The sequence below is a fragment of the Pteronotus mesoamericanus genome, unplaced genomic scaffold, assembly GCF_021234165.1.
Source record: "Pteronotus mesoamericanus isolate MK-2021 breed Mesoamerican mustached bat unplaced genomic scaffold, CSHL_Meso_final contig_78, whole genome shotgun sequence".
NCBI lineage: Eukaryota > Metazoa > Chordata > Mammalia > Chiroptera > Mormoopidae > Pteronotus > Pteronotus mesoamericanus.
This window is the reverse complement of record NW_026555258.1, coordinates 26,689,198-26,708,553: the sequence shown is the minus strand read 5'-3', so window position 1 is coordinate 26,708,553 and position 19,356 is coordinate 26,689,198. Positions and strand designations below refer to the sequence as shown.

General features: G+C 38.0%; 1 protein-coding gene across 2 annotated transcripts in view; it reads left to right on the top strand.

The window, feature by feature from the left end:
* The first annotated feature begins 243 nt into the window (after positions 1-243).
* INVS (inversin) overlaps positions 244-19,356 on the top strand; it is a 132,805-nt gene continuing 113,692 nt past the window's right edge. For both annotated transcript variants that reach the window (XM_054584610.1, XM_054584609.1), the window contains exons 1-2: positions 244-401; positions 3,129-3,258. In XM_054584610.1, coding sequence (XP_054440585.1) covers positions 3,153-3,258 — 106 coding nt within the window. In that variant the 5' untranslated portion in view covers positions 244-401; positions 3,129-3,152. The remainder of the gene's footprint in view (positions 402-3,128; positions 3,259-19,356) is intronic.

Sequence of the window (19,356 nt, the reverse complement as noted above, 5' to 3'; positions counted from 1 at the left end):
GAGAGGCCTCTCAACCCTCACTTCCGGGTCCTGCCCACCTCTAAGCACATTGGGAAATGTAGTCCTGCACCACTCAACTGAGCCCATCATCGGGCATCCAGAACTCCTTTCCCATCAGGCTCTTGGCCCACGTCCACCGAGTTTTCTGCGCGCGAGGCCCTGTGGGATAAAAAGGGCAAAGAACGGGTGTACCTCTGTATTTGAGGGGAATAGGAACTACAATTCCCAGAGGGCTGTGTGGTCCAGAGTCTCCGGCGGCCCTCTGAGGGGCTTAGTTAGTTTCAGCGCGGTGGGGTCTGCCCCAGCCGGATGTAGTGTACTGTCCTGGCGGGAGGGGCGGCCCAGTGGGGGTCGTGCCTCCTGGAGCCGCCCCTGGGACGTGAGTCCTGGAGGAGGCAAGGGTGAGTAGGAGGGTGCCTGGCTGGGGAAGCTCCAATCGATCTGCACTGCCTTGGCCCCTGCCTCAGGCTCCCGGCCCTCCTGGCCTGGGCTGTGGCCTGAGCCTCCGTCATTGGCCTCCCCGCCTGCTGCCTTTTCTTTCTGCGCTAATTCCTGCATTGTAAAGTCGGAGCCACTTCTCAGGGCCCCGGATGAATAAGTAAATGACTTGTCCCTAATTGTCTCTGTGGGCTCGTATAAGGAGTACTTATGAGATAGGATGGGAAAGCGCGTTGTAAACTGGAGAGCTCAAGTGTGCGAATGACGGCTCGTAATGCATGGATCACTGCCCACAGACAGTTACGAAATTCGTTAACCAAGCTGTTGAGGCTCTTAACCTGGTCCCAGTTACTTCTCTAGCCTCATCTGCAGACACCCGACCGGGTCACTTGCCCCAAGTGGAAGCCAAACAATCACTAATAAATATCCGGGAGGCATTCTGCGTTTTTGTGGTTCTCCCTCTGCGCCTTGGCTTTGTCCCAGCTTTCCTGCGGCCCGGAGTGGCCTTAACTCCTTCTCTATCGGAAATTTCATCTCAAATGTCAGTGTCTGAGAACTTCCCAAGCAACCAACCCCTTAGTCCTAATCAGAATTACTCGTCCTTGCTTGTGACTGACTACACCACCACTAGTTTTGTACAGTTATAATTATTACACCATTTATTACACTGGCTTGTTTTATAGTTAATAATGATGATAAGACCTTTGCATTTTATAGCACTGTATAATTAACAAACTGGTTTTGATTTTCATCTATAAATATTATTACAGAAAACAATAGTGCTAAAAAAATACATTTGAGAAAAAAAAAACCCTCAGGATTCACTTCCTCAAGTGACAAAATTAGATAGTAGCAAAACCAAGACTTTGTTAGGTTTCCTGTCTCCTAGCCTAGTTCTCTTACTGCTATACCACTGAGCTAGCTCTCTGGCAGAGGAGATAGAAATGGGGAATTTAAAGAGAATAGACACTCATGAGTATAAACTCACTACACCAAGAATTAAACTTTGATCCTGCTGGTGCTCTGGACTTAGCGCCCACACTGTGACTTTTCACTCAGCAAACATTTACTGAACACCAGCTATATATCTGTTGGTGAAATATATATAAATATATGTAAGTGAGATTAATTTTTAGTGTATTTTCAAAGAGTGTGAAGAATTTTGGGGGGCGTGTGTGATTCTCACGGACCTAAAACTGATCACTTGGAATCTGAAATGATATGTATTAGAGTTCAGAACAATACGTAGCACATAGTGGGTACTTAATTTGTTGAATGACTCAGCAAGGTCTACCTTTCCCATTTTCATACTTTACAGAAAGAGAGCTGAGGTAGCCAAAGGACACACTGCTCATTATTAATGGCAGAGCCTAGAGCCTCAGTGTAATTATTCCTCTACTGTGTAGAAACCCCTGTTTTGTGGCTTCTTTCAAGTCACTTCAATATAAGCCTGCGTATGACAGTGGTTTTTCTTACATGGCAGACGTGCTCAGACATGACAGAAGTGTCTCACAGTGCCCATGTAAAATGAAGACATGGAGTGTTGACCTTTACCGAAATTAAGAAAATGCTTTCACTGTAAGGCAGAATTTGAACCAAACATCCTTCCCAGTGACAACACAAGTACTAGCTCATCAGTAATGATAAATTTATCTTACAAAACTCCCCAGACTCTCAGGAGTCACAGAGGTTGGAATAACACTTCTTGGTAAAATCAGAGAAGGGCCTTGTCTACTCTTCCGACAGCTATTCGTTCACTGTAGCTGATCAACAGCTGCTCTCTTTAAATAGCTGTCTATGCTCCAGTTTGCCATGATCCCCATGACTCCCTGTGATTCTTACACTTTTTACTTCCCCGATCCTTACAGGCATTCAACTTTGATAGAAAATCTTATATTCAGGAAGGAAGTTTAACTTCACTGATGCAACTACCCCTCTTCCCTTCCCATCAGGTACTTGAATTCTTGCTGCATTTCTGGTACAGTCCAGCCTCTGCTTAAATGCTCACTATTTTCCTAAGCATATAATGCATTTTTCTGAAAGTTCTGACAACCATATCAGACTACCAGTCAGAACAAAACCTTCCTTAATGAAATATGGTTAATCCCAATGATGTGGTGTTCCAAGTAAGGTCCTAAGGTCAGGATCTCAAGCAAGGTATATTCCCCTGGTAAACACAAGGAGACAACAAATACAAATTCTGTCTTTTATCCTCATGAAAGAAAGAACTAGGAACTTTTTAATTTAGCACTTAAATCTGGTTAAGTCTCACCTAACAATTAGTTTACATGATACTTACTTTGTGGTTTGATCATTACTTTTATTCTCAATATCAATTCTACTGTTTAGTATTATATGGAGTCAAATTTCTTATATTAACTTAAATCAAATGTGGTTTTTGGGTCCTGTGCCTAATGTTAAATACCAAGTCTACAACCATGTTTTTCCCTTGATAGTCCCTGCGAAGGGCCTTGGGAGCATCTAACCCCTTCATCTTAAAGATGAGCAACTTATACAAAGGATCACCTAATTTGCCCCATTGTTGCAATTCTAAGACTAGGACTGCAGATTTTCTGAACCCTAATGGCGTATTCTTGTAGACTATATTTATAATGTACCCAATTACAACAGATGAGACAGGTTTCAGAAGTGTTTCCCGTGTATGTTCATGGCTTAAATCATTGTTTCAGGTTGCTTCAGTTGCTGGGAAGACTATGAACAGGTCGGAGAACTTGTTCTGTACTGGCTCCTCATTAGCATCCCAAGTTCATGCTGCTGCTATTAATGGAGATAAGGCTGCTCTTCACAGGCTCATCATAGGTAAGCAGTCTCTGTAACTACAGAAACTGTAAAAAATAATTCTTTGTCCTAAGGAAGTGTGTTAAACTTAGTTTTAATTTGCACTGTACTTACACAGTTTAATGGAAATACACTATGATTTACATTTTGTTCCAGAACTTGAACAGGAAGTAAATTAAATCCTGAGACTCAAAAATATGGATTAGAATTAGGGAGAAAGTACTTGAGAAACAACTGCATTTGGCATTGACTCTGGATATGTACACTAAAGTGCCAAGATAATTCATCTTTATAATAACAGAGATCTGGAATGAGATAGTAAGTAATGGTCTTTAACATTGAATATATATCAAGAGTACTAATGTTTACAAATAATTTAAATTATAATGATTTAAAATTGATTCAATATTCTCCCTGTCATTGATTCAATTGATTGACATTGATTCAGCGTCCTACCTAGCATATGTATAGAGATAGGTCCAACAGAGAAGTTCTAGACAGAGAACGAGGTGAAGAGGAGAGAGACAGTATTAAAAGACAAAATGAGTAAGAATTTTTCAATGTTGTAAAACCCACAGATTCACCTGTTCATAAGTCATTAGCCCTAAATAAAAGAAATAAAATAAGAATGTGTATTATTTGTGATCATTTTACACATCATGATTGACCGCTACGGTTTTTAAAATATCCACACAACTTGAACTTTCATACCTGTTCTTTCAGAATTTATTTTCACGCTACCTTTCCAGTTTCTCCAGGAGCTTCTACCCATGCGCTCTAACTTCCAGCTGGGCTTTCTGTTCCCCAGTATGCCATGAATTTTGTCTTACTTTTCTCTATGAATCTGTTTCCTCTCCTCTTTTCTACCTTCTCCCCCCTTAACCTTCTTCTATACTAAATAAGCTACGTATCTTTAAAGACAATTTTTTTTTAGCACATACTGGGAAGATTTCTTTTTTCTATTAGGAATGTTATCACCTGATAGCTCAGCTTCCTACATTCACAGTTACGCTTTGGAACTTGACATCTTCACTACCTTTGAATCATTTATTTAAACATTCCACCAGTCTGCTCACTAATGAGAATAATAGTTTTTCTCTTTTTTTTCCCCAAAATGTTTTTATTGTATTTTTTCCCCATTACCATTTAGTCCCCATGTACTGCCCCAGCCCCTGCAAATACCATACTGGTGTCTGTGTGCATGAGTCCTTTTTCCTTTTTGCTCAAGCTCTCCACCTCTTATCCTCTCTGATCCCTTAGATGTCGCTCTGCTCTCTATGAGTCTGTCTCTATTTTGCTTGTTAGTTCAGTTTGTTCATTAGATTCAACATACAATTGACATCATATGGTATTTGTCTTTCTCTGACTGGCTTATTTCGCTTAGTGTGATGTCCTCCTGGTCCATCCACGCTGTTCCAAAGGGTAAACTTTTCTTCTTTTTTATGGCTGAGTTCTATTCCGTTGTGTAAATATCTCATAGTTGTTTTATCCACTCACCTACTGATGGACACTTAGGCTGCTTTTATATCTTGGTGATTGTAAATAATGCTGCAATGAACATAGGGGTGCTTATGTTCTTTTGAATTAGTGTTTTGGGTTCCTTCGGATACACTCTCATATTCCTAGAAGTGAGATCACTGGGTTGAAAGGCAGATCCATTTTTAATTTTTTGAGGTATCTTCATACTGCTTTCCGCAGTGGCTGCACCAGTCTGCATTCCCACCAACAGTGCGAAAGGTTCCCCTTTCTCCACATCCTCACCGACACTTGTTTGTTGATTTATTGATGATAGCTAATCTGACAGGTGTGAGGTGGTATCTCATTGTGTTTTTAATTTCCATTTCTCTGATGATTAGAAAACAATAGTTTTTCAATGTCACGGAGACTTTCACAATCTATTCCTTTCCCAGTTTCAACTATCAGTCTCCATCTGTCTTTACCTTCCCCCATAATTAGCCCTGATTCCATGGTCTATTATTAAAATCCTTCTCTTGGAAAAATTAGCTTTTCTCTTCACCTTCTCTTGCTCCTGGCTGTTGGAATCCCAAGTTCCGGATGGACCTAAACCATCTACCTATGCCAACCCCTGAACAAGTTAACCTTCCGGGAAGATTGGGAACACCCTAAATTCGGGATTACTCACTTCAAATGGTCACTCAATACTCTCTGCTCATAACACCACATTTGTGCATAATGAGAGTTTCACTCTGTCAAACCTCTGACTGCCAGTTCTCCCTCCCTCCATGCTAACCTAAGACTTTATGCTTCCTGCAGAAAATGAAGACCCTACATAGGAACTCCGTCATCTTTCAGCAAGATATTTACAAATCAACCTATGTCTGCCCACATTTTCTTCTCTCTCTCTGCTAAAAAAGAGCAAATATCCCTTTCTGTCCAAGGGCAGTTCCTCCACACTTGCTGTGTATTCTATTCCTTGCTATCTTCTGATGGACCTTGCTCCATTTTTTAAAAACTCTCTGATTACTATATCTTCAACCTTTTCTTCTGCTCTAAGTCTTACCATCAACATTTAAACACATTCTGTTGTCTCCATTATTTACAAATCCCTTCCCTGTCCCTTCATTCCCCCTCTAGGTATTGCCGTACCTCTCAACTTTCCTTCCTAACTGTGTCAGTGCACAGACTAAACTGCTGTAACAGTGACTTAAATAAGATAGAAGTGCATTTCATTCTCGTAATAGTACAAAGGTAATTGGGCAGTCTAGGGTGGTAGACATTTCTACTTCACAAAATCATCCAGGGATGCTGTTAGGGCTTGTTTCTGCCATTCTCAACGTGTGGCATCCACCTCTGGGTCAAAAGCAGACACGTTGTAGTCCATAGCCCAGTCATGCAGGAGGTAGACTGAATTTAGACGCAGAACCACACTTAGGACAAAAAAAGGCAAAAAGAAAAGCCTCTCCCTGGATGGCATCATACCAAAGCTCCGGGTGCTCAATTCGTGAAAATACAAATTAGAAAACGGATATGTGGCAGTTATCACTCCCTCACCAAACCAAGCTTCTTGAGCTGTTGTACCAGTTGTCCCCACTATTTTACCACTGTTTTACTTAAAAAAACAAAAAACAAAAAAACAGTCCTGGCTGGTGTGGACTGAGTGCCGGCCTGCGAACCAAGGGTCACCGGTTTGATTTCCAGTCAGGGCACATGCCTGGGTTGCATGTCCCCATTGTAGGATGCGCGAGAGGCAACTACACGTTGATATTTCTCTCCCTCTGTTTCTCCCTCCCTCCCCTTTCTCTAAAAGTAAATAAATAAAATCTTTTTTTTAAAAATCATTCTGTGGATTTGAAATAATTCTCATAAAACAGTACATAAGACTTACATGTACAGCTTAACAAGTAAATATAAAGCAAACATCCATGTAACCACTCAACAGACAGATTGGTCCTCAGAACACCCTCCCCTCCCCCTTGGAGTAATTTGTTATCTTGACTTTTATGGTAATAATTACATTGTAGTTTTACCACCTAGGTATAGATCTTAAATACTATAGTGCTGTTGTGCTTTTTTGAAATTTTTTTTTGCTAAACCTTCCATGTTTACTTATACTGAAAATGGTGTACATATTTTTGTCATTCTCCTACTCAAAACTCTTTAATTGCTTCCCATTGTACTTGGAATAAAATTTAAAAGTGTGTCTCTACCTTTTCCCCTCTCCAACATCACCTTTCACCACTCTCTTACCAGAAGAACGTGCTTTCTTTCCATTTCTCAATCCTGCCAAGCCCTTTCCCGTCTCAGGACTTTTGCCTGAATTACTGTCCTTCCACTCTCTGTCTGACTAACACTTAGTCATCTTTCAGATCTCTGCATTCAAGTCACTTCTTCAAAGAGGCCTGCTCTAACCATCCAGCCTCAGTGAGCTTGTTCATTGTGTTCTCTGTAGTTTTCTTTCATGGAACTTGTCTCAGATCGTACCTGTATATTTACATGTATACTTACGTTTCTCTTCTATAAGCTAGTAGCCTCCGTGGGTATTGACAGTGTCTGTTGAATTCATCACTGCATCTGCGAAATTCGGCACAGTGCTTGGCACGTGGTAGGCATGTGAGAAATGTTTGTTAAAGGAATGAATAAATATTATAATCATTCTCTTATATATCTTACCTTCTAGGAAGTCTATAATCACCTGAAGGGCCGGATTAAATGTGCATTGAGTTGAATTGAATTGAATGAATTGAGAGACAGGTTAGGACTAAATTCCAAAAGGAAAAAAAATTAAGCCAGAACACATAAGAGAAAATATCTTATAAAATGAATTCTTTATTATTTTAACGAAAGTAGGTGGGGCAGGGCAAAGTGGTGGCGGGAAAATGGAAACAAATGTATTTGAACAATAAAAATTACAAATAAAAAAAAAATGCACCAAGATGTGAAAAAAACGTAGAATTTTGAAAGGAAACAGAAGATGCAGTGTGTTGTAAATTAAAAATACTTATACACCCTCAATCATACAAATTAACTAATGTGTTACATAATAAAACTTGAAATAATTCCTGTAATTTAATATCCCCAAAGGAAAAAAAATCCCACAAAAAAAAACCCCAAAAATGATGATGTGAAACCAGTATAAAGCTGATAAGTGTATTTATAAATTGGTTCCCTATATTTTCTATCATCTTGTCTCATCACTGACTTTGAGCTGTAATACTGCTCGTCCTTAAGAATTCTGCCATTATGTCTTCTGTGCAAAAACAGTAATACCTTTGCATTCTGTTATTTCCCAACATTTGTATTTTCCCACTAAAATAATAACTGTTTCTCAGGATGACAGCTGGGGTGGGGAGAGGTGAGGGGGTGGAGGGACTGAGCAAAAAGGAACAGGGACTCATGGACGTGGACAATAGTGTGGTGATGGCTGGGGGAGGGGATATAAGGGGACTGAATGGTATGGGAAAAATACAGTCAAGATTAAATTAAAAAATAAAATATCTGTTTCAACTTAAGTTTCAGTGTATCTTATATATTCTTTTATGTAGCACATTTCTTTTTTCTAAACTAGTAACATAGTACTACAGATGAATTATGTTTTTCTTGAATCTTTGCTCACCAACTGTTCAGTGAATTCATTCACTTTAGCATTTTCTATTTCCCCTTCTCTGTTTCCATGGAGAAGTATGTCAGTGATGTGTTTGCTTCCATAGAAACAGATGAGCATCTCTTTCTACATACACAGCTAATTAAATCGAACACTTTCTGTGCTGCCCAGTATCCTGGAGGAGTATTGAAGAGCCTTTCCCTGAGTGAGATATCATTTTAATAGCAATTTTTAGTGTTAACCTAATACAATGGATTAATGTTTTAACATAACTCATTACATCCTAGATTCAGATGAATTAGAGCTCCATCATGGGCCCTAAAAGCATAAACATACATAGTAATATCCTTATATGCTATGAGCTTCTTCTCTTGCTACCAAACTCAAATAATGTGAATGAATACCAGAGATATGGTTGATAATAATATTTAGCAGATTCAGTTTAATACTGGACAATGTAGTGTACTAGAAAGGATTTGAATTTCGAGTCAGACAAACCTGAGTTTTGAGTTCTGGCTTTGTCATTTATTAGTTGTATTATTTTGGCAAAGCCACCTAATCTTTTTGTACTTAAGTTTCTTCATCTGTAAAATATAGATTATAATACTCTGCTTGTGTGAGACTGTAAAACATCTAGGGTGAATATAGGTAATAATGGTACTGTATTTGAAGGTTTCTAAGAGAGTAGATCTTAAAAGTCCTCAACACAAGGAAAAAATAATTATAACTGTGCGTGGTGATGTAACAAAGAATAATGCTGTTGTATTAATGAAAAACAAACTAATCATTTGTAAACATGCGCAGTGTATAAGACTGATACTGTCATTGTTGCCGATAGTGTTCAGGGCAGTTGGCAGTGGTTAGGTGACCAGGCAGCTCCATTCTGATTCTCCCGCAGTGTTTCCCCATCCGTGTGTTGAGCGAGGATGTCTCTCAGAACCACCTTCTCTCTTTGTTTTTGACATCTCCCTTACTCAGTAGTTAGGTGTGGCAAGGAGCCTCATAAGTGGTAGACTAGTGGCTTTATTTCAGGATATTTCTTTTTTAACCTCAACCCTGACCCTAAGTATTTTATAAATGCTTCCTTAATACATATGTGTATATCAATATACTTACATGTTTACGTATCCATACTAATAATAGTAATAAAATTAGCCAACATTTATAAATGTATGTTATATGTGCCAGGCACAGTATTAAGTGTTTTGCAACTTATTAACTCATTTAATAGGGAAGCACTACAAAGAGTTTTGGGTACTACCGTTACCCTCATTTCGTATGTGAGGAAACTGAGGCATAGAGAGATTAAGTAACTTCTCTAAGAAGTAGCAGAACTGAGACTGCAGCCTGGAAGGCCAACTCCAAAACGCATGTTTTCAAATACTAAACTATGAGGCTACGTTCCTGAAGACACCTGCACATTCATACGTATGACTGCACAGAGAATGAGATGAGAAAGAAAACCGATTAGTCTAAACCTGATTGATGAACTTAATGGTTATCTAGATTGGGTTTTTCCTAACTTTTCTTTTTTTGTGCTACAGGCCCTTTTGGCAATCTGGTAAAGCTTATGGCCCTTCTCAGGACTACGCTTTTACGAGCTTAAATATGATATATAGGAATCCAAAGAAAGTCAGTTATATTGAAATACAGCTATCAAAGTATTTTTAAATTACGATCTAACTATTAAATAGCAAGATCTAGTGGCAGATCTAACAACTATGAATATTTCAAAATAGTCTTAAGTATAAATCATATATTAAGATACCACAACAATTATAATGAGGTAATATGTAAAAATATTTTATAAAATCTCAAGTGTCTTTAAAATATATGTTATTCTCATTTTATATTTTAGGACCTGAGATTTAGAAGTTAAGAAATTTATTTGTAGAGCTAATAACTGCCAAATTGAGAGTCAAAACCAAATCTTTTGATTACGAATCCTATCTTCTTTCCAGTGTTCCTTTGTTGCCTTTATAACAATAAGCGGATTTTTTTTAAAGATTTTTAAAATTTATTTTTAGACAGAGGAGAAAGGAAGGAGATGGAGAGAAATATCAGTCTGTGGTGGCCTCTCACGTGCCCCCCAGCAAGGACCCATCCTGCATCCCAGGCATGTGCCCTGACTGGGAATTGAACCAGCAACCCCTTTGTTCACAGGCCGGCACTCAATCCACTGAGCCACACCAGCCAGGGGGTTACTAGCAGATACTTTTTATCTTATTTTTTTAATTTTTTTAATTAATTAATTTATTTTTTCAAATACATTTGTCTCTGCCTACCCCCCACCACTTTCCCTTGCCCCCTCCCTCCCTCAACTCTTCCCCTTTGGTTTTGTCCATGAGTCCTTGCTGTATGTTCCTTGACTTTCCCCTTCCCTTCCTTTTCCCCTGCCCCCGCTCCCTCCTTCCCTCTTGTCTCTGTTGGTTTCTTTTCTTTTCAGTGTTGCTGGTCTTATTTTCCTTGCATCTTTGTATTGTTGGTCAGGTTCCACTTATAGGTGAGATCATATGGTATTTGTCTTTTGCCCCCTGGCTTATTTCGCTTAGCATAATGCTCTCCAGTTCCATCCATGCTGTCGCGAAGTTTAGTAGTTCTTTTTTTCTTTCTGCTGCATAGTATTCCATTGTGTAAATGGACCATAATTTTTTGATCCAATCATCTACTGATGGGCATTTAGGTTTCTTCCAACACTTGGCTATTGTAAATTGTGCTGCTATGAACATTGGGGTACATAGGTTCTTTTGAATTGGCGTTTTGGGATTCTTAGGGTATAGTCCTAGTTCCATTTTCAGCTTTTTGAGGAAATTCCACACTGCTTTCCACAATGGCTGCATCAGTCTGCATTCCCACCAACAGTGGACTAGGGTTCCCTTTTCTCCACAGCCTCGCCAGTACCCGTTGTTTATTGATCTGTTTATCATGGCCATTCTGACCGGTGTGAGGTGGTACCTCATGGTGGTTTTGATCTGCATTTCTCTGATGGCTAGTGATGCTGAGCATCCTTTCAAATGTCTCTGGGCCCTCACTAGCAGATACTTTTTAAATGACCACAATTGCCTTCCCAAGATTGTAACAATATAAAGATGTGACATAAGAAATGGGTAAAAGCAGATGGAGTGCATCTTTGATGCCATACAAAGGTGACATTTCAGAACAAAGAAGATGTCAGTAGAGAATGCTGGGTTTACTTGTATTGGAGAGTATGGCACCATAGCTGTTTCGTGTACTGGCACAACTGTCAGAACAAGTGACAGTCATTTCCTCTAACTGCTAGAGTTGGAGCTCTGGTGTCTACACACAAGAGTCCATTAACCGCACAGACTCTTCTGCTCCAACTAGCCTTAAAATAACTGAACGCAGTAGAGCAGTGGCTTTCCAGCCATGGTTCCAGCTCAGCTTTCTGAGCTGTGCTCCGGCTGAGCACATGCAAAACGCCAGCCCCAGTTAAGCAAGCACCAATTGGCCATGGATTAGAGGCTAGCTCCACAGTTGCCAGAATAATTAAAACAACACAGCACACTAGCCAGCTGCTTTCTATATTAGCTGCCCAACAGGAATGCAAATTTAAGTGCTTGTCACCTAGTGCATATTAGTTTACATCAAAAGCCTGCATTCATACAACATGGTGCAGTTACCAAACACCTCCAACCAAATCATTTCTCTCAAACATCAAAATAAGCTATTGTGTAGGCTGGGCAGGTAGTAGCTGAATCTTATAATTGAGGAAGCTAAGAAAGGTGGCAGGGTAGGTAGAATAAAGGCACAGGCCTCTGAGCCAGGAAGCTCAGAACCTGATGGGACCCTCATCACTGAGAACCAAAACAGGATTGAAGTGAGGCCGAGTGCTGCTTGTTCTTTTCTTTTTTAAATTTAATCTCTATTGTTTTTTTTTTTTCCCTAATCATGAATAGGGGATACATGCCTTCAGTTTCCTCAAATACACTAATTTTGCCTTATAGGCATGACATACCAAATAGGTGACAATACCCAATTAAACCTTCTCAGTTGGGACGTGTAAATAGCCAGTTACACAGAAACAAAGTATGTCAGGGACTGAAGAAAAGGTTGACATTTCCTGTATATTACAGCAGACTAGGGAAGAGCATAGCAATTGGCCTAAAATGCTGTGTTTTAGGTGGTAGAGTTACCTATTAACCCCATGGCCCTGACTTCACTTTGGCCCTGAGAATCTTAATCAGGTTAGGATTATCCCAGTGTGTGATGATTGCCTCCATTTCTCAACGTCTGTACATGTGACCACAGTTCCTGAATCTTCTCCCTTACTAAAGCTTCCAAGGAGGAATCGCACATGCTTTATGGGAAAATTATACTCTGAAGTGCCGCCATCTTGCTAATACTAGGTACTGCTAATTTCTTTACACTAACAAGTAAGGTACTCGTAGAGAGAGTTGTTTAATCTTGGAAAACAACTAGAGACTAGCCTTATTGGCACATATTTTCTCTAAGTGTCATTTTAACTCCGGAAGGGCTCAAATGATAAAAGGAACATGCTCTACCTATAAAACATTTTAGTTTTGTAAACAATTTTGGGTTTAAATGCATCCTTATCTAGAAATGCAATGATAAATGCAATGACAGACTCTGGAATCTTCTGGATTACAATACGGAGGCCCTTATGGACAGAATAATACCTAGCAGTTCCTCTCAGGAGACTTATGCACATGGGCTTCTAACATCACATGTGTTGAATCAAATGAAAACTTGCCATATCTCAAAACCAAGATTTTGAAAGAGAACACTTGCTTCTTCCAGGAGGCAATCTGACTATATTTGTAAGGTCCTTTTAAGTTTCAAAATCATGACCTCTCTTGCTTTATTACCAGTACACATGGAAAAATGGATTAGCAAAGTGAGTTATCTGAAAAGCTATAAAGTACTTGTGGGTCCCAATATATCCAAGATTTAAATATATGTTGAAATATTTAGAACTAAAACAATAGCTTAGTTACAAGCACAAAACAATTCAGACAAAAGTGTGGCACCTCTTTCTTCATCTAACATTTATATTTCCCCAAAGAAAATATTTTATTTGGTTCGTTTTATTCCCCCATTAGCAAAGTTCATTCCAAAACACCTTAAAAGTAACTGGCTTTTCTGCACATCCCTGCCAACACTTGTTTGTTGATTTATTGATGCTAACCATTCTGACAGGTGTGAGGTGATATCTCATTGTGGTTTTGATTTATATTTCTCTGCTTATTAGTGATGTTTAGCAACTTTTCATATGTCTATTGGCCATCTGTATATCTTCCTTGGAGAAGTGTTTAAGGTATTCTGTCCAATTTTTAATTGGGTTGTTTGTTTTTCTGGTGTTGAGTTGTTTGAGTTCTTTATAAATTTTGGATATTAACCCCTTATTGGATGCATCATTGGCAAATATTGTATCTTTTCCAGTAGGTTGTCTTATTTTGTTGATAGTTTCCCTTGATGTACAAAAGCTTTTTGTAAAGTACACAATTGTCTAACCACTATGCTGTATATCTGAAACTAATACAGAATACTAATGAATGTAAACTATAAGTGAAAAACTGAAAGAAATAAAGATAAAATTGTAGTTGCCTTGTCTGAAAAAAATATAACTGGCTTCCCTTATTCTCAGTTCATATGAGATTGCCCTCAGTTAGTATATGAGGACTTGATCATCACCTGTGATGAAAGTAGCAGAAATTTTTCATTTAAAGTACATGGCAGGAGACGTGTATCTTTTGTTGTTCTTGTCAAGTAAAGTTTATTGAGGTGTAATACAGTAAATATTGTAAATTTTACCCTTGCAATGTACAATTATTTAATTTTAACAAATATATAGTCATGTAATCTCCACCACTATCAAGATATAGAACAGTTCCGTGACACCCCCAAAGTCACATCTCAGCCCTAGTGACCAGCCACTGTCGTTTTCTGTCCTTAGAGTTCTACATATTTCAGAACACCATGTAAGTGAATCATACAATATGTATCCTTTGAGACTGAGATTTTTACTTAATGCATTTGAGATTTTTTTCCCATGTTCTCTAGTGGATCAGTAGTAGTTCATTTGTTGACCAGTATTCTATTGTGTGGATATACTACAGTTTATTTTGTCGTTCTTCAGTAACATTTCAGATGTTCCTAGTTTTCAGCAATTATAAATGGAGCTTCCATAAACATCCACATACAGGATTTTATGTGAACATAAGTTTTCATGCTTCTATTTCCCCTGTGGAAACACCTAGAAGAGAGATTTTTGGGTTATGTTGTAACACAATAATAAACTAACATACTAAGAAACTGACAGTTTTCCCATAGTGGCTGTACCATTTTGTATCAGTGATATCTGTGATTTCTAGTTATTCTACATGCTCACCAGCATTTGGTATTATCAGGGTGGTTTTGTTTTTGTTTTTGTTTTTGTTTTAGCCATTCTAATAAATGTGTAATAGCATCGTGTTGTGGTTTGAGTTTGTATTTCACTGTGTATTAATGACATGGAACATTATTTTCTTATGTCTATTTGGTGAAATGTCTATTCAGACCTTTCGCCCTTCTCTTAATTATGTCTTCTGTCTTTTTATTATTCACTTGTAAGAAGTCTTTATTCTGGATAGAGGGCTTTATTGGATATATATTTTGCAATTATTTTCTCCCTGCTTGTCACTTATCTTTTTGTTTTCTTAATAGTGTCTTTCAAACAGAGTTTTTAATTTAGATGAAATCCAATTTATAGATTTTTAATGGATTGTTACTCTTTGGTACCATATCTAAGAAATCTTTGCTTAACCCAAGATCACATAGATTTTCACTGTCATTTGCTTCTAAAACTTTTATGTAGTTATAGAGGTTTTACATTTAAATTTATGGTTGATTTTGAGATAATGTTTGTACATGGTGAAAAGTATAGGTTAAGAGTTTTGGGTTTGTTTCTCTCTTTTTCTTTTTTTTTGCATATAGATGTCCAATTTTTCTAACACCATTTATTTAGAAGACTATCCATTAGTTTGCCTTGGCACCTTTGTCAAAAATCAGTTGACCATATCTACTTCTGTACTCTCAATTTTATCTTTTTTATAGTGAAACTTTTTTATTTTTATTATTTTTATTGTATTTTTTCCCATTACCATTTAGCCCTTTATAGCCCACCCCCGCAATCGCTGCACCGTCCTCCGTATCTGAGTCCTTTTTCCTTTCGGTTTGATCCCTCCACCCCTAAACCGCCCCGCCCCCATAGCTGTCAGCTTGCTCTATCTTATTGATATGTGTATCTAGTTTTTTGCCATTTCATTTACGCTGTGATTTTGTTTTTTTTATTTACAACATTCCCTTAGTTTCCTTTTAATGTCTGCAGGCTCCTTAATGAGGTCCCACTTTCATTCTTGATATCAGAAATTTCCCTATGCTCTGTTTTTAATGATCAATTTAATCAGATTTATTAATTTTATTGATATTTTCTAAGAACCCATTTTTAACTGCCTTGGTTTTTCTCTAGCATATTTCTGATTTTAATTTCATTGACCTCTGCTCTTATTATGTACTTCCTCTGCTTCTTTGGCTTAAATTTGTTCTCTTTTTGTGTGTATTTATCAAGGTAAAAGCATAGGTCATTGATACTTGTATTGATATTCTAATACAAGTATTCAATGCTGTATATTTCCTTCTAATCTCTCCACATGTGTAGAGTAGGAAACTTACAACAGTTTTATTTTCATTTAATTAACTTTTAAAAATTTCCCTTGAGATTTTATCTTTAACCCATGGATTATCTATGTGTTAATTCCCAAATATTCAATGGTTTCCCATTGAATCTTTCTGTTACTGATTTCTAGTTTAATTATGTTATTGTCAGAGACCATACTTTGTATTGTTTCACCTCTTTAAATCTGTTAACATTTGTTTTATGACCTACTATATGGTCTATTTTGGAAAATATTCCATGGGTATTTTGAAAGACTGCATATCTTGCTGTCAGAGGGTGTCATTTTCAGTAAATATCAGTTATATTCTACTCCTTTCTAGTAGTGCTTACTTCTTGATCCTTGCTGATTTTCATTAAGTGGTTCAAGCAATTATTAAGAGAGGGGTGTTGAAGTTACCAACTATAATTGTGAGCTTTTCAAGTTTTCTTTCAATTCTATCAGTTTTTGCTGCCCATATTTTGCAGTCTGTGATTTGGTATATACACATTAGGATTGGTATATATTCTTGATGAATTGACCCTTTTATCATTATATAATGTTTTTTATCTGTCTCTGCTAATTATCTTTTCTCTGAAGTCTACTTTATCAGATATTAATATAATCGCTTCAGCTTTCCTTTGATTAGTGTTCGTTTACATGGTATATTTGCTTATTCTTTTACTTTTAACTTATTTATATCATTATATTTCAAGTGAATTACTTATAAATAGCATATAGTTGGGTATTTGTTTTGTTTTTTTTAATCCTCACCTGAGGGGGGCAAAAGACAAATACCATATGATCTCACCTATAAGCAGAACCTAACCAACAATACAAAGGTGCAAGGAAAATAAGACCAGCAACACTGAAAGGAAAAGAAACCAACAGAGACAAGAGGGAAGGAGGGAGGAGAGGCGGGGGGAAAAGGAAGGGAAGGGGAAAGTCAAGGAACATACAGCAAGGACTCATGGACAAAACCGAAGGGGAAGAGTTGAGGGAGGGAGGGAGGGAGGGGGCAAGGGAAAGTGGTGGGGGGTAGGCAGAGACAAATGTGTTTGAAAAAATAAATTAATTAAAAAAATCCTCACCTGAGGATATGTTTATTGATTTTAGAGGGAGAAGAAGAGGGGATGGGGGGAGAGAGAGAAATATGGATGTGAGAGGGAAAAGTAGATTTCCCACACGCCACTGACTGGAGATCAAACCTGCAACCTAGGTATGTGCCCTCACTGGGAAACAAACCTGCAGTCTTTTGGTGCGCGGGACAACACTCCAACCAACTGAGCCTCACCTGGCCAGGGCAGATGGGCCCTCATTTATAAATCTCTCTTTTTATTGTTGTGTTCATACCATTTACCTTAATGTCATTATTCATGTTAGGATTTAAGATTTCAAATATATTATGTGTTTACTGTTTGTTCTGTTTTTTATTTTTCCTGTTTTGTCTTTCTCTGCATTTCTTGAATGTTGTAGTATTCTGTTTTAATTTATATGTAGTAGGGCTTTCTGTAACACCTTTATTGAGATTCACCACACATACATATCATATATTCACCAATTTAAGGTGTACAGTTCAGTGGTTTTTGTATATTCAGAGTTGCACCAATGTCACCACAATTGATTTTGGAACAATTTCATTACCTCCAAAAGAAACCCTGTATCCTTAAGCCAGGACGCCTTGGCCCCTGCCCCCAACCTTAGCACTAAGCAAGCACTGGATATAGGGTTCTGGGTTGACAGCTGTTTCCTCTTCTCCCACCCCCGCACTTGAGAAACACTATGTCATTGCCTTCTGGTTCTATAGATGCTCATGAGAAATATACTGTCATTTGAATTCTTCTATAGATGTGTTGTTTCTCTCTGGCTGCTTTCATGATTTTTTTCCTTCATCTTTAGTTTTCAGAATTGATTCTGACTGAGTCAGCATGGATTTCTTTGGGTTTATTCTGTTTGAACTTTATTCAGATTCTTAAATCTTTAGGTTTGTGCGTTTCACCAAGTATGGGCCATTTCCAGCCATTATTCCTTCAAATATGTTTTCAGCCCTCATTCTTTTTCCTCTTTTTCTGTGATGAGATGAATGGTAGATACTTTGTTATTGTCCCACAGAGCCCTGGGACTCTGTTGATTCTTTCTGTTTCTGTCTTTTCTATCAGTTGTTCAGATTGAATAATGTCTATTGGTCTATAACAAGTTCAGTGATTTTTTTTTCGTCTCTAATTTCTATTCTACTATTGAGCCTACTCAATAACTTTTTAATTTTTTTTATTTGGTTACTTATTTATTAAATATTTACCATTCGAAATTTGTCATTTGGTTCATCTTTTATATTTTCTTTCTTCGCTGAGACTGTGTTTTTCCTTTTGTTTCAGTAGTGTTCATAGTCATTTGTCAGATCATTTTTATCATAGTTGCTTTAAAAATCCTTGTCAGATAATTCTAATATCTGTATCATGACAGTGTTGGTGCCAGTTGATTATCTTTTCTTATCTAAGTAAATGTTTTCCTGGCTCTTGGTTTATCTAGTAATTTTGGGTTATGTCTTGTATATTTTGTATATTGTTATGAGACTCTGGATCCTACTTAAATCTCCTTTTTTAGTAGACTGACAATCTATTTAGGTCTGAATGAACATTGTGTTCCAATTTTGTGGACCATGATTCAAATTTCAAGTTATTTTTCCAAGCTTTGCAAGGCTTTTCACATCGCTGCTATGCTAGCCAGGCCAAATTAGAACCTGGGAAGTATTCCACCCAGAGTTCAAGTCTGAAAGGTTTTTCCACTGGGATTCTGGTTAGTTTCACACAAGAGCTGCTCAGAGTTGTCCACAACTTCATGTACCTATTTAAAGAATTGCTTTCCTCAGCTTCCTCCTCTCCGCAGTACTCCCTCATTCTCTTGTTTGGAAGGAATAAAATAGCACCTCATTGCCATCCTTTGCTTAATTTGGGTCACAATGGTTCTTGGTTCATAGCAGTGGCTGCAGTACTCAGCCAGGAGGAAAGGAATTGCAGCCTCTCTTGCTCTGTGTTCTTTGAGTAGAGAAGGTACAGTCAAAAGAGTTCACCCCTACAGTGCTACCCTCTCTCCAGTGACTGGAGAGAGTAGGCATCTTGGCGAATTTTGTGTCTGGGCCCATAGGTGTTTTTCGTGGACTACTTTAGCTCCCAGACTGATTCTACAGAGGCGGCAAAAAAACAAAAACCTTTAGGGAACTCACCACCAGATTGTTCCTGGAGTTTCATAGTTCTCTAATCGGTCTCTCTTCTTTTCTCTACCTTTCATATATTTTTCCTGGGGTGTTTAGTTGTAAATAGCAGGCAGATCATGGCAGTACACACTTGCTCTGTATTGTCTAAAATGGGAAGCCAACCAGGATTC